This window comes from Phytophthora cinnamomi, assembly GCF_018691715.1.
Source record: "Phytophthora cinnamomi strain GKB4 chromosome Unknown Contig129, whole genome shotgun sequence".
NCBI lineage: Eukaryota > Oomycota > Peronosporomycetes > Peronosporales > Peronosporaceae > Phytophthora > Phytophthora cinnamomi.
The window spans coordinates 241,308-257,625 of record NW_027151062.1 but is presented as its reverse complement, the minus strand read 5'-3'; the positions used below and the strand labels follow the sequence as shown (position 1 = coordinate 257,625).

Here is a 16,318-nt window from a genome sequence, read left to right as displayed (position 1 = left end):
CACAAACTGTCTACAACTTCAAATTCCGATCGAGCTGCCGTGTGGAGCGATCAGAGGTGGATTCCTTTGATGGAGACACAAGCAGAGTACGTCGCGTTCCCGCTGGCATGTAGCTAAGCTCCGGAATCGTACATCCAATTTCCAAAGTCGACAACGAGCTCATGTCGCCATCCTAAGTTTAATTTACGCTCATTCACGAACCGCGTCGCCACCAACACTTCATCCAAAGCAGTAGCGTTCTTATATGCCGAGACAGCCACAAGCAAGTGCACGGAGTAGCTGACAACGTAGACCAGCTTAGCACCGGCAAGACTAGATAAGTTGTCCACGGCCATCTCGATTTCTGATAAAATTAAACGCATATCTCCTTGCAATCGACCCGCTCAAGACAGGTGGTGGATCTTGGCGCAGTTTGTCATGTCAAGACGATCACTCGCGTTGAAAGGGGGTGGGGTGGGGGGTACTCGTCTTCATTGCAGCCCAAACGCAAGAAGCGGCACGGCACCACGTGCCCCATGAGTGAAGTTGACGTTGGCAATGATCGTGTGCAATGGAGCTGAGCGCAATCATCGACTCCAGAAGCCGCTGTAAAGCACGGCATTTACCGTGACGAATAGAGCCTATCTCTCAGCGATATGCCCACTTCCTGAGCTTTGTGAGAATGAAACTAGGTGTGGGAAACACGAGGCCGAGTGGCATCCACGTTTAGAATCGGCGGAGATTTTCAACGGGGTGAGCAACGCAGAATAACTATGGGAGTTTCGCGAGTGTTCATCAGCAGCTACGCCTTCCCTAATATGTTTGCTTCGTTTTTCTGAACGAAGCAGAACACATTCGTCCCAAAGTCCTTGCCTTCTTGGCCGTAAATAGCATCCACTGTCGTCCTAATGAGCTTGCCCTGGATGGCGAACGGGTTGACAGCATGACACGAACACATCCTGGTGGAGGGCACTTCTTGTCGAAGCAAATGTCAGTTGGAAGCTAACGCTAGACCTGGGTATTCTTCCTGCATCTTCATCAAAGCTGTCCACTTCAACTCACTCCACACTGTGGCTCGGTCGGCACTCGATGCGGTAGACAGCCTGTACAACAAGATTGGGCCAGTCAGGTGTGCAGTTCTGAAGCCTGGTCTCAAGGCGGAGCCGTAGACGATCCCATGCATGAACACGGTTGAACGACCTGTGACATCCTGCTCCGGCGTCAGCGCCAGACTTATGCGGCTAGCCGCGGTTATTTCGCTACCAGAATGAGATCCACAAACATGAAGAATCGAGGCTCAGCAACTGGGCGTCGACCGATAGAGTACCGACGTACACATGTAGTAGTCCCCGATGGACCATCCCCTGGCCACTGATAACGCATCGGGTAAGCCTTCACACGTATTTGACATCTCTCGATCTACGCAACAGTCCCATGAACAGCTGCAGCAACATGGCATTGATGACAATCGATCAAAGTCAGATGCAGCGGCGACACTCCAGCGAACACAGTTTGAAGTTGATGGGGACAGTAATGGCATCTTACGTGTAGCTGACATAGCTAGCTTGCGGCAGGAGGAGGCCTGCGCTAGAGAACTGGAATTCCGGGAATAGTTCCATCATCTACTTGTCCTGTGGAAGTTCCTCAGGTGCGTATCGCTGGCGGATGTCCACCTCGACGCCGATATCGTTGGCTCGTATTACTTGGTGCGTGCTGCAGCGCTTGCACTGACCCCAGAAACGAGCTAGAGCGTGTAGCAGTCTCCTTCTTGAGCTGTATCTTCGAACGTCCCATGTCTCCAATGCCTAGCGTTGGCAGTACTCTCCAAGTGGTAGTCCGTCTATTCCTGCGTACTGCGTCCTCTTGTTGTGTTGAGCGTCTTCTGCGGTCAACCATCCGACCAGAAAACGATACGGGTCGCAAAGAGAAGCCCCACGAGCAGTTTGCCCATCTCGTTTCCAGTCTGTACGACATCCTCGACAACATGCTGCGTGAGTTTGCGTCTACTCAGCACCAGGGCAGCTGGCGTCGCTCTCCATAGTGAAGAGCTCCCAGTCGTCCGGCGCTTTCGCGTCGAACGCGTACTCGCCCGAGGCGCGCACCTGCAGGAAGCGGCCGTTGCGCGCGCACTGGATGGCGACTTTGTCGACGCGCACGTGGCGTAGAACGAGCTGCTCTACACGTCGCGACTGTCGTCCACGCTGCGCGCCGACTTGGCGCCGAGCGGGTTTTGCAGGTTCTTGCGCTGGTAGAGCGACTGCAGGATGATAGGCACGTCCAACGAGATCTCGGACAGGCCCATGGCGGCTGGCGTTGTGGAGACGAGGAAAATCTCAGTCCTCCTGGCCCGAGAAGCTTAAATTGTGGAAAACCTGAGGATGCAAGCTTACCTGCTCTTGTACATGCCATATTGTCACTCGTGTACGATCATGATCGGTTCGACCGGAGATCTCAGCTCTACTCGATCAGCAACATTCGCCCGAGACACTGGCAAACGATATCAACAAATTGTTCCAGACGTATATGACACAGATTCAAGAATTCTCGATTGAACCTGCAGAGGGTAGAGTCGGACTCCACCCGCACAGTCGCCGAGTCTGGATTTCTTCGCGTTCGCGGAGGGGTATCATCCGATCACTGGTGGAGAAATAACGGCGGTGCGCCGGGTGAGTCTGACGCTCACACTGGAGCAGGAGTTAGACGCAGTGTGTGCCGGTAGTGACTCGAGAACAGCAACCTTGCTCGTGCACGTGATAGTGTACGGGTCTGCATTGAGACCTGGCTTGAGATCTGTACATCCGAGTGATCGAAGCGTGACACACAACACAGACTGTCTGCTGCATCGCCTTTCGGCCGAGCCACCGTGTGGAGCGGGTTAAGATGGACTCCGTTGATGGAGATGCAGGCCGAATACCTAGGTTTAGCACTAGCTTGAGGCTGGCCTTCGCTCGATAATAAATGCACTCCTGACAAGATGGGCTCATGTTATGTTGCCAATCTGTTCGCCATCGGGGCAATCACATTAGGACGAGCGTGGGTGCAATTTACATTCGAGAAGGCAAGAACGTTAGGACGAGAAATGCAACCTGACTGAAGCAAGCGCTTTAGGAAAGGCGTGGTTGCTGCTGAGAGCAGAGCCAATTTTTTGCCGCGAACCCCCCCGTTCGTACTCATCCCGCGCTGCTCATCCATCAGCTTCTCCGCCGACTCGAAATGGGGACACCACGAACCGCGTGGGTCCAGTCGCATTTTCGTAAAAACGCTGCAGGTGCACATCTTGCCAATCGACAGCCATTGCAGCCAGGGTTCGGTAGTAGACCCCAGAATAGTAGCGTTAGTAGTGCTATATCACTACTAATTAGTAGTGCTATGCTATAGTACTGGTGGTTTGGCCGATTAGTAGTGCTAATTGAATAGTAGAGAGAAAAAATGCCGTTAGTAGTACTAGTTACCACTACTATAGTTCCCCAAACTTCAACCCATGTGAGATCTTCGAAGGGCGCGAAAATTGGTGGCTTCGCGGCCTCTCCCACTCGCTCCGTCGCTCATTTCTCGGTTTGCGGGGCAAGCAACACACCTATGAAGCGGACTAAGATCGACTGCCATTGGAGCTAGATAGCGGAGATATCTCCTTGCCCTGTTTGTGGCGGTCAGGTACATCACTTGTGCAACAATGAGCTCTGCACGAAGCCAGATGTCGACCTCTCAAAACGGTAACAATGCTGTGGTGATATCTTCGCGTATGATACTTTATGAATGCAGGTTCTGCAGTCGCTTGCGTGTGAGCAGATTCTTCAATACTGGTTGTGATTTTTATAGGAGCTCACATCAAGCAGCATATCCGGTATCTCGTGTCCAAGCGACGCCACCGCGATAGCTCTCGCGCAAGGAGACGCTGAGAAAGAAGAATCATCGACGGGGGCAATCCAAATCACATCGTTCACAAGCTGCCTAAGAAGGGAATGACTCGGTTTGAGATGTGATACAACGCTTAGAGAAGACTACCACCTATGGGGGCAAGACGTTCGCACATGTTTGCCTGCTGTGTGCGAGGACGAATAGATGACAAGAGTTGCCATGCCGTGGAAGAGAGTATAGCAGATGCGACTCTAAACGCAAAGGCAGACGCACTGTTGGATGAGTGGTTCAGCTATCGAGTGGGGTGGGCTGAAGTGGCCAAAGGGCAGTATCCAAGCAAAGACGACTATGAGCGGGTGCTATCCAAGCTGAGTGTGCGAGATAGGAAGCGAAACGTCCGGGTGTGGAACGTTGAACAGTGTGTGGAAGCATTGATGTGTGTCGTTGGTTCACCGAGGTAGGCGAATAAACATATCCGTATATTGCTAAACTCGCTCGTGTCTGGCTAGGGCGGGGTTGCTTGACTGCGTTTCAAGAACGCGTTTTCTCGACAGGATCCTTCGTTGTGAGCCCGCTAAGGACAAGGACTGACAACGAGCGAGCGCAACTGCAGCTAATATTGCACCACAATCGTCAGGAATTGAGGTGCATGGAGGAAAGCAAGCGAAAGCTGTGGTAGACGTCAAAATGGATACACAGTGTTAATTAATAGTGCTAATTAGTAGTGATACTACTAACGCAAAAGCCGTTCTACTATAGTAGTAGTAGTGATATTGGATCAGAGTCCGTTAGTAGTAGAAGTACTGTGCCTTTCACCTCTTTTGGCAAAAAGGGTGCCCCCCAACAGCGAGGGCTAGGCTTTACGTCTGTTTTGACGGTGGTAGGCACCACGAATTACCCTCGCACTTAAAGCGACATCATATTTTATCCTATCACAAAAGCGGAATTCTCAATTTTCATCCAACTATATAGCATCCGGTTGCACTCTTTCAAAGGGCTTAAGGAACTAGTCTCGATTTCAGGGAAGACCTGAATGGCCGACACCTGTCCAGCCATTCTAGCTTTTTGCCACTACAGAAGAGTTAGAGATGACCTACTCAATTGACATGCGTTGGAGAGGCATCGTGCTCATGTACGGATATTCCATATACATAGCGACAGTAGCTAGCGTTTTAGGACTATCGGTGCGTAATTTAGGCCGCTGGTACAGGCGATTTCGTACGACAGGAAACGTACTGATGAACGAGCCAAGGGCTAAGACGTCGCGATGGCCAAGTGAAATGTGCGCATTTGTATGAGAAATCACCCTTGCTTCTACTTCGAGGAGCTACGACTCGAGCTTCGCGCTAACTTTCGCGATAATATCAACTTGTCGGACTCAACCATCTGCCGGGCACTTCGCTTCGACCTCAATCTGACAAGTACGGTGCTCACCAAGCGGGCGCGAGAATGTGTGCCTAGCGAGCACCGCGAGTATCTCGCCCGGATTCTGTTCTATAGCGGCCTTGACCAACTCGCCTTCATTGACGAAACGTCCAAGGATGGAAGGTATATTTCAGGATTAAAGTCGTTATTTTACTGTGAATTACTGTTCTGACAAATTCTTACGGCTCTTAATTTTGATTAGATCTCTACTTCGTCGCAATGGCTGGCCGACGAGGAATCCCCCTGCCCAATTGACCCTTCCGTTTAGTCGGGGAAAGCGAGTGTCCAAACAGCTCGTTATCGCCAGCCGCCCACACCTTCATCTCTGTATATGAGCACACACGTTCCAGACCCCCCCCCTATCGAGCATAACACCCCTCAACCGCAAGCTGCTTCGCATTCCTATCTGCATTTACCTCCCGTTCAGCAAATTTTCCCTGAAGCACTTGTCGCTTGTATACGGCTGTTGTTGCGTCACTGCAGCTCGAACCAGGCGACACACGCGCGTACCTATCAATACCACCGGAAGGAATCGAACCCCCGCCCCCTGTAGTGGGCCTACTTTGGCTCACTACTTTAGCTTACACGTCGCGCTACGTGTATGAGAAAGCGTAGGAGTTTATTACTAATTTGAATTGATTATATTTGAGAACACACGTATAATATAAATAAAATAAAACACCAAGTAGCTAGTTTAAGGTAAAATGAGAACTGTATTGTTTGTAAATTGATCTTCCTCCTAGATCTGCTAAAATTGTTTATCATCTGTGAAAGGGGTTGACAGCGGCTGGCTGTCAGAGCCCCGCCAATATGCACGTCTCTAATTGGTAGAAAGATGCTGCTTTCTACCAATAGGATCTTTGGGTAGGTGTGGACCACTCATTGTGGTGGCCCACTTCAATGTATTCATTGGTGTGCCTTACATCAAAGTGAGGAAGTATCTAAAACCCTTAACAGATATTTATCTGTTAAACCATAAGTGACAGTTGTCACTTGTGACCGTTGTCATGCGCAAGTGACTGTTGTCACTTGTGTGTGTAACCCCGTTACCCCCCCCCCCCCCCCTTAAGCTTGGACGTGTCGGTCTCGACACATCAATTAATATTGACTACTTGTCAATTGTTTGTGCTGGGGGTTTCCGTGCTCATCCGCAATGAGCACAACCAAGCTGAAGACTGCCATTGCAACAGAGTGTAAGCTCTCTGTTGCTGAGTACCATGCGCGGTAGCGCGAGGTGCGCCGCTACCACGGGGACAGACAACACAGTGTCTGTGTACGATTCTTTGATGTCGACCGCGTCTGTGCGTCGACATCTCTAAGCGAATTTATGTTGCTTACCGTGATCGGGTAAGCAAGCGCCAAAGCACTTCGAGTCCTTCTCGAAGTGAGGCAAGTATTAGCAACTCCACGCTGTTGCGGTGGAGGCTGGTGTCTGTTCGTCCAGGTGGCGGTGCGTAGTAGCAACCGCGACCACAACGGGTATAGTATATGTATACCTGAACGCTTCAATGATCTCCGCGCTAATTATCTAGCACGCGAGTCGTCAGGCGTTGTAGATTACTACAGCGCTCGCACTACCTTCTTGCTGGTAGTGCGTGTTGGATTTCGTATTTCTTCACCATGTCCGGAACGTCTTCCATCAGGACGTTCCGTGGTTCCCATGTGTCGTGCTAGGGAGGGAAACCTCTCCAGCGAATGCGAAAACAATCCGAACCTCGGATTGTTTTCCTATGATCAACAATTCGCTGGACGATCCAGCGAATTTCTCTGCGTGCGTCTCGCAGCGGTGGCGGAGGTGGTGAAAACACGCCCCGATGGTCAACGCCATGTTGACCTTCCTCTCGTGTCGCTCCACGACCAGGAGACGATCGTGGAGTACCTTCAGAACGCGGAGGTTGCCGCTCTGTACCATCGTGTCCCGGCCGTGGCGGTCTCCCAGACCGCCTTGAACGTGCCGGGCTGTAGGCCCGACTGTATTAACTGCTCCAGCGCGAATACGCGCCGGAGAGGAGGGTTTCCCCTGCCGAGTCTGTCTCTTCGGGTCAGACGAGCCATGTAGCTCGTGCTGTAGGTATGGTTTCAGCCGTCCGACGTAAAAGGTCGGATGGAGGCGCATGCTAGGCGGTATGTCTAGCGTGTAAGCGTTGCCGTGCCGTGCCAACACAGTGAACGGCCCGATGAAGCGCGGAGCAAGCAAGCTTGCCCCGAAGTCCGAAACTGCATGTTTAGGCAGGTTTTGAGTAGATAACAAAACCAATGAACTAACTTTGAATTCATTTGTGTTGCCTCTGCCCACATTGTCTGCGATCAGCTTCTGTTTATCCACAGAAGTTGCAATCGCGTCCTGGACAAATCGAATTACGGCTTGTCTTTTGGTAAGGAAGTTGGTTGCATCCGAGCTGAAGTCATTCAGCTCGCTCTCCGCAAGAGGCCCGGCCTCTGCGTGGTTCTTCGCGGCGACCGTGGTCTTTGTCCTTGTTGTTGGAAGAGTCTGCGCCCTCCGCAGACTCATGCGTTTTGTTCGTCGTTGCAGCTAACACTATGCAAGTGTCAGCGGGTTTCTGCGGCTGCTGTGTTGTAGTCGTAGATCCTCCCCCAGTTAATGTGGGAGCCACCACTCCGAGTAAACTCGGCAGACGGGGATGCCTCATGGCATTCACGTAGAACGGTGTATGCCCGGTTAAGGCATGCACTGAGTTGTTGATGGCAAACTCTGCCATCGATAAGCACTCGCTCCAGTATTGGAACGAGTGAGCGTAGCTCTTCAAATGTCGACGAGCACGCGATTCACGCGCTCGGTTTGACCGTCCGTCTGCGGATGATCCGCAGTCGACATGGAAAGCTGGCTCCCAAGAAGTGTAAACACTTCTTGCCACAGGTGCGCTGTGAAGCGCGGGTCTCTGTCCGACACGATGTCGGACGGCATGCCATGGTGTTTGAACACGATGTCGACGAACAGACGGGCCGTCTGCTTCGCGGTCACCTCTGCCGGCACCGCAGCAAGATGTACCATCTTGCTGAAGCGGTCGACGAAGACCACAACACCAGTATTCTCTCCGCTGTCCGGGGGAAGACCAAAGATGAAGTCCAAAGACATGGACTTCCAACACTCCGACGGAGTCGGTAGTGATTGCAGTGGAGCCTGCGCGAATGGCGCAGGCTTTACGCGTTGGCATACCTCGCAAGCACGGATGTACTTGCGCACCCACTTATACTGGTGGTGCCAGTAGAAGTCGCGCGTGAGAAGGACGTATGTCTTCTCACGTCCGAGATGTCCCGCAGACGGGGCATCATGATACTCGTACATGATCCTGAGTCGCAGGTCACGGTCATTTGGCACGACAACGCGGATCGCGTTGTCGTCGACTGCATTATAAAGCAGTATCCCGTCGTGCACACGAAACCGGTGTGCACGCGCACGAAGGTGCTTGGGCAGCTTCTGACGGGACTTGTCAGAAGGCGCTGTGCCATAGGCCAGCAAGAGTTTCGTGTCCGCGTCGTGCGCGTACGCGGCCTTCACATCGTCCAACAGAGATGATGTGGGTTTGCTCGATCGCATGGCGTCAATGGCATTGACGTCAGCAGCTTCTGCGTAGTCCGGCCGACGTGATAACGTGTCGGCCACTAAATTTAATCTTCCGGGTTTGTCTTCGACCCGGAAGTTATACTCCGCAAAGAATGAGAGCCATCTCGCCATTCTTTGTGATATGTGTGGTGACTTCACTGCAGTGCGCAGTGATGCATGGTCGGTGTAGACCACAAACGGTCTACTTCCAAGCAAATACACTCGGAACTTTGCGAGCGCATATTTCATGGCAAGGAGTTCCTTGTCATGTACCGGATAGTTGCGCTCAGCTGGCTTCAGCTGACGCGATTGGTAGTAGACGACACGGTCACGGCCCTCGTGATCGTGCTGCATCAACGCGCATCCGATCGCGAAATCGGATGCGTCACACACTACGTGAAATGGGCGATCTTGGTCAGCCACTGCCAAGATCGGTGCCTCAGTCAAGCCCCGCTTGACTGCATCGAATGCCTTTTGGCAATCGGGTGTCCAATTCCACACAGCTTCTTTCTTAAGAAGCTGTGACAGCGGGCGGATCTTGCCCGCATAGTCCTCCACGTACTTGCACAAGTACGTGGCCAAGCCAAGGAACTGCCTCAGTTCCTTGACACTTGAAGGCGTTGGCCATTCATTGATCACTCTGACCTTTTCCGGGTCAGGGCGAACACCATTCTTCCCTACGAGACACCCGAGGACGGGTATCTCGCTCGCCCCGAAGATACACTTCTTCAGGTTCGCGTAGAGCTTATGCTTTCGCATAAGCTCAAGTAGCTGCCGGAGATGCACCCTGTGCATCTCTACGTCGGTCTTCCCGTCCACAGCCCGGCTGTGGATGAATACATCATCGAAGTAGCTCGGTGCGAAGTCGCGCACCGAGCGCAACAAGTGCGTCACGCACCTGTTGAAAGTCGCAGGGGCGTACCTAAGCCCCTGTGGCATTACTAGCCATTCCCAGAGCATGCCGCTTGGCGTGCTCACTGCCGTGAGAGGGATATCGCTCTCACGCATTAGGATTTGATAAAATCCATCTCGCAAGTCGAGAGCACTGTAAACGGTGCTCCCGGCCATCGAATCGATGATAACATCTTTTCGTGGTATCGGCGTCTGCGCCGGTACCGTCGCATCGTTCAGCTTGTTGTAGGCATGAACGATGCGCCATCCGCCCTGTGGCTTCTTGACACAGAACGTCGGAGCACTGTGCGGGGACTTTGATTCCCGCACTTGTCCTGCTTTACGACGACTTTCAAAGAAGTCGTCGATCGCTTTCACTTGCTCTCGCGGCAGTGGCCACTGCCGCGTGACACAGTACTTCGTGCCCGGCACGAGATCAATCTCGTGCTGAATGCCCTTATCCTGCGGAAGCTCCGCAGGAATGTCTTCCGGGAGTACGTCTTTGTACTCCCTCAACAATTCGTAATAGGGACTCGACTTCAGCGAGTCCCAACCTTGTTCCTCGAAGCGCTCTCGCTTCGTCTTCGCACTGAGAGTGTCTTCACTCTCAGTGGTACTTCCCATGAAGAGCTGCCTCAGCTCTTTGCTCTCGCTCGCCGTTCTTTCGCTGTCCGAAAGAACGCAGACTTGCTCGATGCGTCCATCGTGCAAGTCGCGCGTGAAACGCTTCCAGCTCATGGCTGGAAGCGAAGTCAACTCCGACGCCGTCGGAGGAGGACTAGCGAGTTCCATCTCACGATACTGGAATCCAGTATCGGTGCGCGTCAAGACGCTTAGCGTCTCGACATCCAGCGTCACCGCCTCAGTCTGCTCAGCAGACTGCTCTCGTGGCGTCTCGGTCCCGGACCGAGACTTGCGCAGCGTTCTCCGCATGCGCCGTCTTCTTGTTGCGCGGAGTCCGGCTCCGCACGGTGGTTCTTCTGGTCCAGGCCCGGCCATGGACGGTTGTTCGCCGGCGGACCCTATCCGCGGGCGCGCGGTATCAAGCCCGGCTTGATCGCAAGGCGCTTCGTCGTGCAGCCCGGCTGCACGACAGCATGCAAATTGCGTCAGTGCGGTACGTTTGCAACCGTCCGCACTGTTTGCAGCGTCAACTCCCGGAGTTGACACGCCTTCGTCACCTCGACGCCATTCATTGGCGGAGCCCCTCATCACCGAGGGTGCGTCGACTCCCGGAGCCGACGCGTCGTCGTCGACCTGACCTCTTCGGGTCAGGGACTGTCCCTTACACATTTGAACGTGGGTGTTGGTTCCCGGAACCGACACATCCTCATCTTCCGACGTCGGCAGCACCGCCGACGGGGATCCCACCTGTGCGCACCCCTTGGGCACTCCGGGACAGTGGCATTAAGCGCTGTCTCGACTGGCGAGTCGCGGTAACAGGGCCATCGCTCTCTGTTCCGCAGTCGCGACCGAAGTGCACGAGCGTGTGCTTCATCCAGTCAATTACCGGATCATGCCGTGCAAGCCACGGCATGCCCATTACTACGTCGAACTTATCGTCCAGGTCCAGGACGATAAAGTGTTCGACAAACACTCGTTGTGTGTACGAGAAGCGCACGTTCACGACGCGCTTCTCGGTCTTCACGATGGCACCTGTTGCCAGTCGTACCTCCAGAAGACTTCGAGGTACATTTACCTCCTCGAAGTCAAGCCTCGGCAGGCTCCGTAGTCGAACAAAGTTGTTCGACGCGCCGGAATCTACCAATGCTCGAAGGGAGTCACTCGCTCTCTTCGAGTAAACCTTCAAGATGACCAGGTTCGGCCTGTCATCTTGCTTCTTGTAGCGAGATCTGGTCTCACTGGGGGCTGCAGTCCTCAGTGCCGCGTGCCCAATGTCGGCACGCATGACAGCATTACCAGTAGGGCGCCCCGCGCCTACTGGATGTTGACGTTTTTTGTTTGTTCGCGGCGATTCCCGGCACCGCCACGACGGCCACCATTGTAGTGCACCGGAGCTGTGCACGCCCGTGCAAAGTGACCGATCCTTCCGCAACGGAAGCATCGCACATTACTTCCGTGCTGCTGGTAACCAGCAGTTGTTGCGTTCGAGAGGTCCATTGGTTCCGGATCTCCCGTGCTCACTACCGGGCGCGGTTGCGACCTCGGCACATTCGTATGCAGTTTAGCCTGCCGCAGGCTAAACTCTTCTCGCATTGCGAGAGTAATCGCAGCTTCGAGAGTACTCGGTACTCTCGGAAGAGGGAGGTCTTCACGGGCCCATCTCTCAGTCCCTTCATGAACGTGACGACTTTAGTCGTGTAGTGGGTCTAACTTGACTCACTACTTTAGCTTACACGTTGCGCTACGTGTATGAGGAAGCGTAAGTACTTAGTAATTACCTAGGTTAATTATATTTGAATACACAAATATAATTTAAATCAGATAAGACTCCAAGTGACTTAGATTAGGTAAAATGAGAACTGTATTGTTTGTAAATTGATCTTCCTCCTAAATCTGCTCAAACTGTTTATCATCTATGAAAGGGGTTGACAGCGGCTGGCTGTCAGAGTCCCGCCAATATGCACGTCTCTAATTGGTAGAAAGATGCTGCTTTCTACCAATAGGATCTTTTGGGTATGTGTGGACCACTCATTGTGGTGGCCCACTTCAATGTATCCATTGGTGTGACTTACACCAAGGCGAGGAAGTATCCAAAACTTTTAACAGATAACCTATCTGTTAAATTCACAAGTGGCTTGTAGCCACTTGTGCGTGTAACCCCGTTACACCATCCCCCCCTTAAGGTTAGACGCGCGGGGTCTCCGCACGTCAATCTTCCGAATTGACCATTTGTCAATTCTCCGCGTTTGGAGAAGAAACCCGCGCTCATTCAACGATGAACGCGCCCCAGAAGAGAAACCCGAATCTTTGCCTCAAGGGCCATGTCAGTACGCAGTTGTAGACGAGCTCTCTTTGTGTTTTTCGATTGTGCTACTACGTCAGCGGTTGGAACTGCGTACAGGGGATCGTCACGGTATTCTTCAGGCACGAAAGGACGCACTTTTCGGTACATCTGCTCCATTTTTTCTGCATTCGGCTTTGGAAGGGGAATCGGTTCTAAGAAGCTTGTAAACATCTGCATTACCTTTGTTTTGGTAGTGAGAAAACCGCCAATCTTTCGTCGCACGTCCTCCACGATGCCGGCGTCATCCAGATCAATTTTGCACTTGACGCTGCCTGGTGTTTCCAACCTCATCGAAAAAATGTGATACTTCTGCACTGCGGACAACGGCTTGTATAACTCGGAAAGTATCGTCTTGAAGCTTTTAAAAACGGTGTCTTCGCTCGTGAGGTGGTTGACCGAGGATGTTTTTGCTGCTGCAGTAACATTCTCCACGACGGAATCCACAGTCCAGCAGTCTACCCGGGCGATCCTCTTGCGGATGTGGCCGAAGCCGCGGTGTAGCGGGTCTAACTTGACTCACTACTTAGCTTACACGTTGCGCTACGTGTATGAGGAAGCGTAAGTACTTAGTAATTACTTAGGTTAATTATATTTGAGTACACAAATATAATTTAAATCAGATAAGACTCCAAGTGACTTAGATTAGGTAAAATGAGAACTGTATTGTTTGTAAATTGATCTTCCTCCTAAATCTGCTCAAACTGTTTATCATCTATGAAAGGGGTTGACAGCGGCTGGCTGTCAGAGCCCCGCTAACATGCATGTCTCTGATTGGTAGAAAGATGCCGCTTTCTACCAATAGGATCTTTTGGGTATGTGTGGACCACTCAATGTGGTGGTCCCCTTCAATGTATCCATTGGTGTGTCTTACACCAAGGCGAGGAAGTATCCAAAACTTTTAACAGATAACCTATCTGTTAAATTCACAAGTGGCTTGTAGCCACTTGTGCGTGTAACCCCGTTACACCATCCCCCCCTTAAGGTTAGACGCGCGGGGTCCCCGCACGTCAATATTTTGGAATTGACCATTCGTCAATTCTCCGCGTTTGGAGAAGAAACCCGCGCTCATTCAACGATGAGCGCGCCACAGAAGAAGGCCTCGAAGTCGGTGGGGAGTCATCTCTCCATCGACGACTACTTCGAGCGTCAGAAGGCGAAGTACGGCGACGTCGTCGACTTCGACGACGACGATGAAGACATGGAGGGCGAGGAGGACTCGCCCTCAAAGCGTAAAGTGACACGAAGCGGCTCCAGAAAATTTGCCCAAGTCTCTGCTGAGTGACCCGGCCAGCGACAGGCCCGTAAGACATGCGACGGAAGAGCACAAGAGAAGAGCGAAGACACAAGCGAGAAAGAAGACTCAAGCAAGTCCAGACAGAGAGCCGAAGAAGATTGCTCAAGATCGTCCAGACTCCCGTCATAGTAAAGTCAAGTCAAACTCCAGACTCATTGGTCTCCGGACGCCGGACGCAGGATTCCAGACACCAGGCTCCGGACGAAGATCTTCGATGGGCGACCGGTCGCGCCCTGTCCCAGCCTGATTTGTACCCAGAAAGGCCTTCCAAGTTTCAAGTATACTCCGACCAAGATGTTAACGACCGACCAAGACGACCGACCATGATATGTTATGCACTGACCAGATTCCTGCCCTATCCATGACCTGCTCGACATGCGACGTGATTACGCCACGCCCCGACTATAGTGAAACCAAGATAAAAGAGCTGATTCCAGAGAGAACAGTGGATACAGAAGCCTAAGAAAAGATAATCAGAGAGTTCAATTTGCCAAGAAGGGCGCAAGTGCTTCCCCGTCCCCAGGGACGAGGTGTGCTGTCAAGTAAGCGAGAGGAACAAGCCTCGACCGGAGGGATTAACCCTGCCGGCGGCCCTAAGCTACAAGACCTGCGCTTGGACGCGTCGTGACCGCGAATACCGCCGTGGAACTCTCCCAAAGGCTAAGACCAAGTTAGGCGGTGATCGGGCGACGCGCGCTCCGAAGTGACCTGTCCTATTTCATATTCCAGTTGTTGGTCCTCCATTTGGAGGTCCCATTTCATATTAACTGCGTTTCTAGGAGGTTGTGTGTAGTCACCCCTAGATCCGATTGATTGACTACTGTGTGACAGGATTGTATATTGTCTGACCGGAGGTTGTTCTCCTTTTTTTGGAGTTGAACATTTGGAAAGTCTTCCGCCTGGAGCTAATTATCTCCTTGCGGGAGCTGGTGCGCGTGAGTGAAGGGTGCTTTCGGACTCGACCGGTGGTCCGGAAGAAACTCCAGTAGACCGGTGTACGGGCCCCCCGCTCAAGGGCCCCCCAAAGAATAAGTAGCGGCTGTATATTTGTATATTTGCATATTAACTCTCTGATTTTGAAGGTTTGGCTGGAAGGATCTGCTTGTGATCTCAACCCCAGTCGTGGAGACCTACGTTTGAAGTAACGTAAGCGCTCTACACCCAAGACCTTATCATTGTGAAGACAACTCATCAGGTGAAGTTCGTTCTATCGAAGATAAACGACACCTACAGGGATTCACAAGGTCACACACGCCACCTCCGTTGGGAGCACCTAGTGCTGCTATCGGAGTCTGACCCCATTGGGAAAATCCGTAAGGAGGAGTAATTCTCCGGACGGGCGGCCCCGTGGCATCGTGCTATACACCTGGGCGGCAAAAGGCGCTCACCTGCCTCGCCACAGCTGGTGCGCGTGCCCGGATTTGGTAGTCCGTGGAATTTCACCGAGTTGTTTTTATATTATATTGATTAAGATCTAGGGTGTTGACTGCTAACGATCTTCTAACCGTGGTTGATATGGCTGGAAGTGGAAGCAGGAAGAAGGAAGGGCGACGGCAGTCGGCGGAGTCTGAACCAAGCCGGCAGTCGCGCCGAGTCGCGAACTTGGGAGTCGAGCCGCATCGACCTCTGGAAGACGTCGAACGTGACGCCCGGAAGGCCAACGCGGCAAAACGCAAGGCTGCCAAGGAAGCGAAGGAAGCGTCGGCTCCAGGCGAGACGACTTCTGGACCCGCTGTTCCAGACGCGCACCAAGTGTCCAAGGACGGCGACCAGGAGACGGCTCCGGGAGATGCTGACACTTCCATGTCGGCGGACTCGAAGTTGGGTCCGGATGACGAGGACAAGTCCGCTCCGGACATGTCCGCCAAGGCGTCTGCGGGAGGCGCCGATGTGGTTGAGCCCCCGATGGGTGGTCGAGTTTCGGACTCCCCCCAACCGGAACATGAGGTCGAGGCTTCGGACGTCGACGACGAAGTCGAATACGTTGGGACGAAGAAGCCTTTGGAAGGTCCGGCTGAAGACGTCGAAGTTGTCGAAGTTGACTCCGAGCTGGACGACGAAGTGCAGCTGGTGAAGGTCGAACCGGCGGTAACGAAGGAAGCCTACCTGTCTACGGTTCAGGAAGACCAAGTGCTCGAGGACACGGAAGTGTTTTCGCCGAAGCCCTCCGCAACGGCTTCTGCCCGAACGCTGACGCAAGTCCGACCGACACCGGTGTCTCCATCGGAAGTTCAAGTGAAAGCGTATGTGGCTGACCAAGTGCGACGATGGGAGAGGGACGTCTCCGAAAGAAGTGTTCCTCTGAACATCAAGTATGAATGGCCTCAAGCTCATTTGG

General features: G+C 52.8%; 1 protein-coding gene across 1 annotated transcript; it reads right to left on the bottom strand.

Moving 5' to 3' along the window:
* Nucleotides 1-1,982: 1,982 nt before the first annotated feature.
* IUM83_18697 (Phosphatidate cytidylyltransferase) lies at nucleotides 1,983-2,281 on the bottom strand (the record flags this gene model as incomplete). Its single annotated transcript, XM_067943707.1, has 2 exons — nucleotides 1,983-2,108; nucleotides 2,180-2,281. The coding sequence occupies 2 exons, from the start codon at nucleotides 2,279-2,281 to the stop codon at nucleotides 1,983-1,985; spliced, it is 228 nt and encodes a 75-aa protein (XP_067780073.1).
* Nucleotides 2,282-16,318: the final 14,037 nt, after the last annotated feature.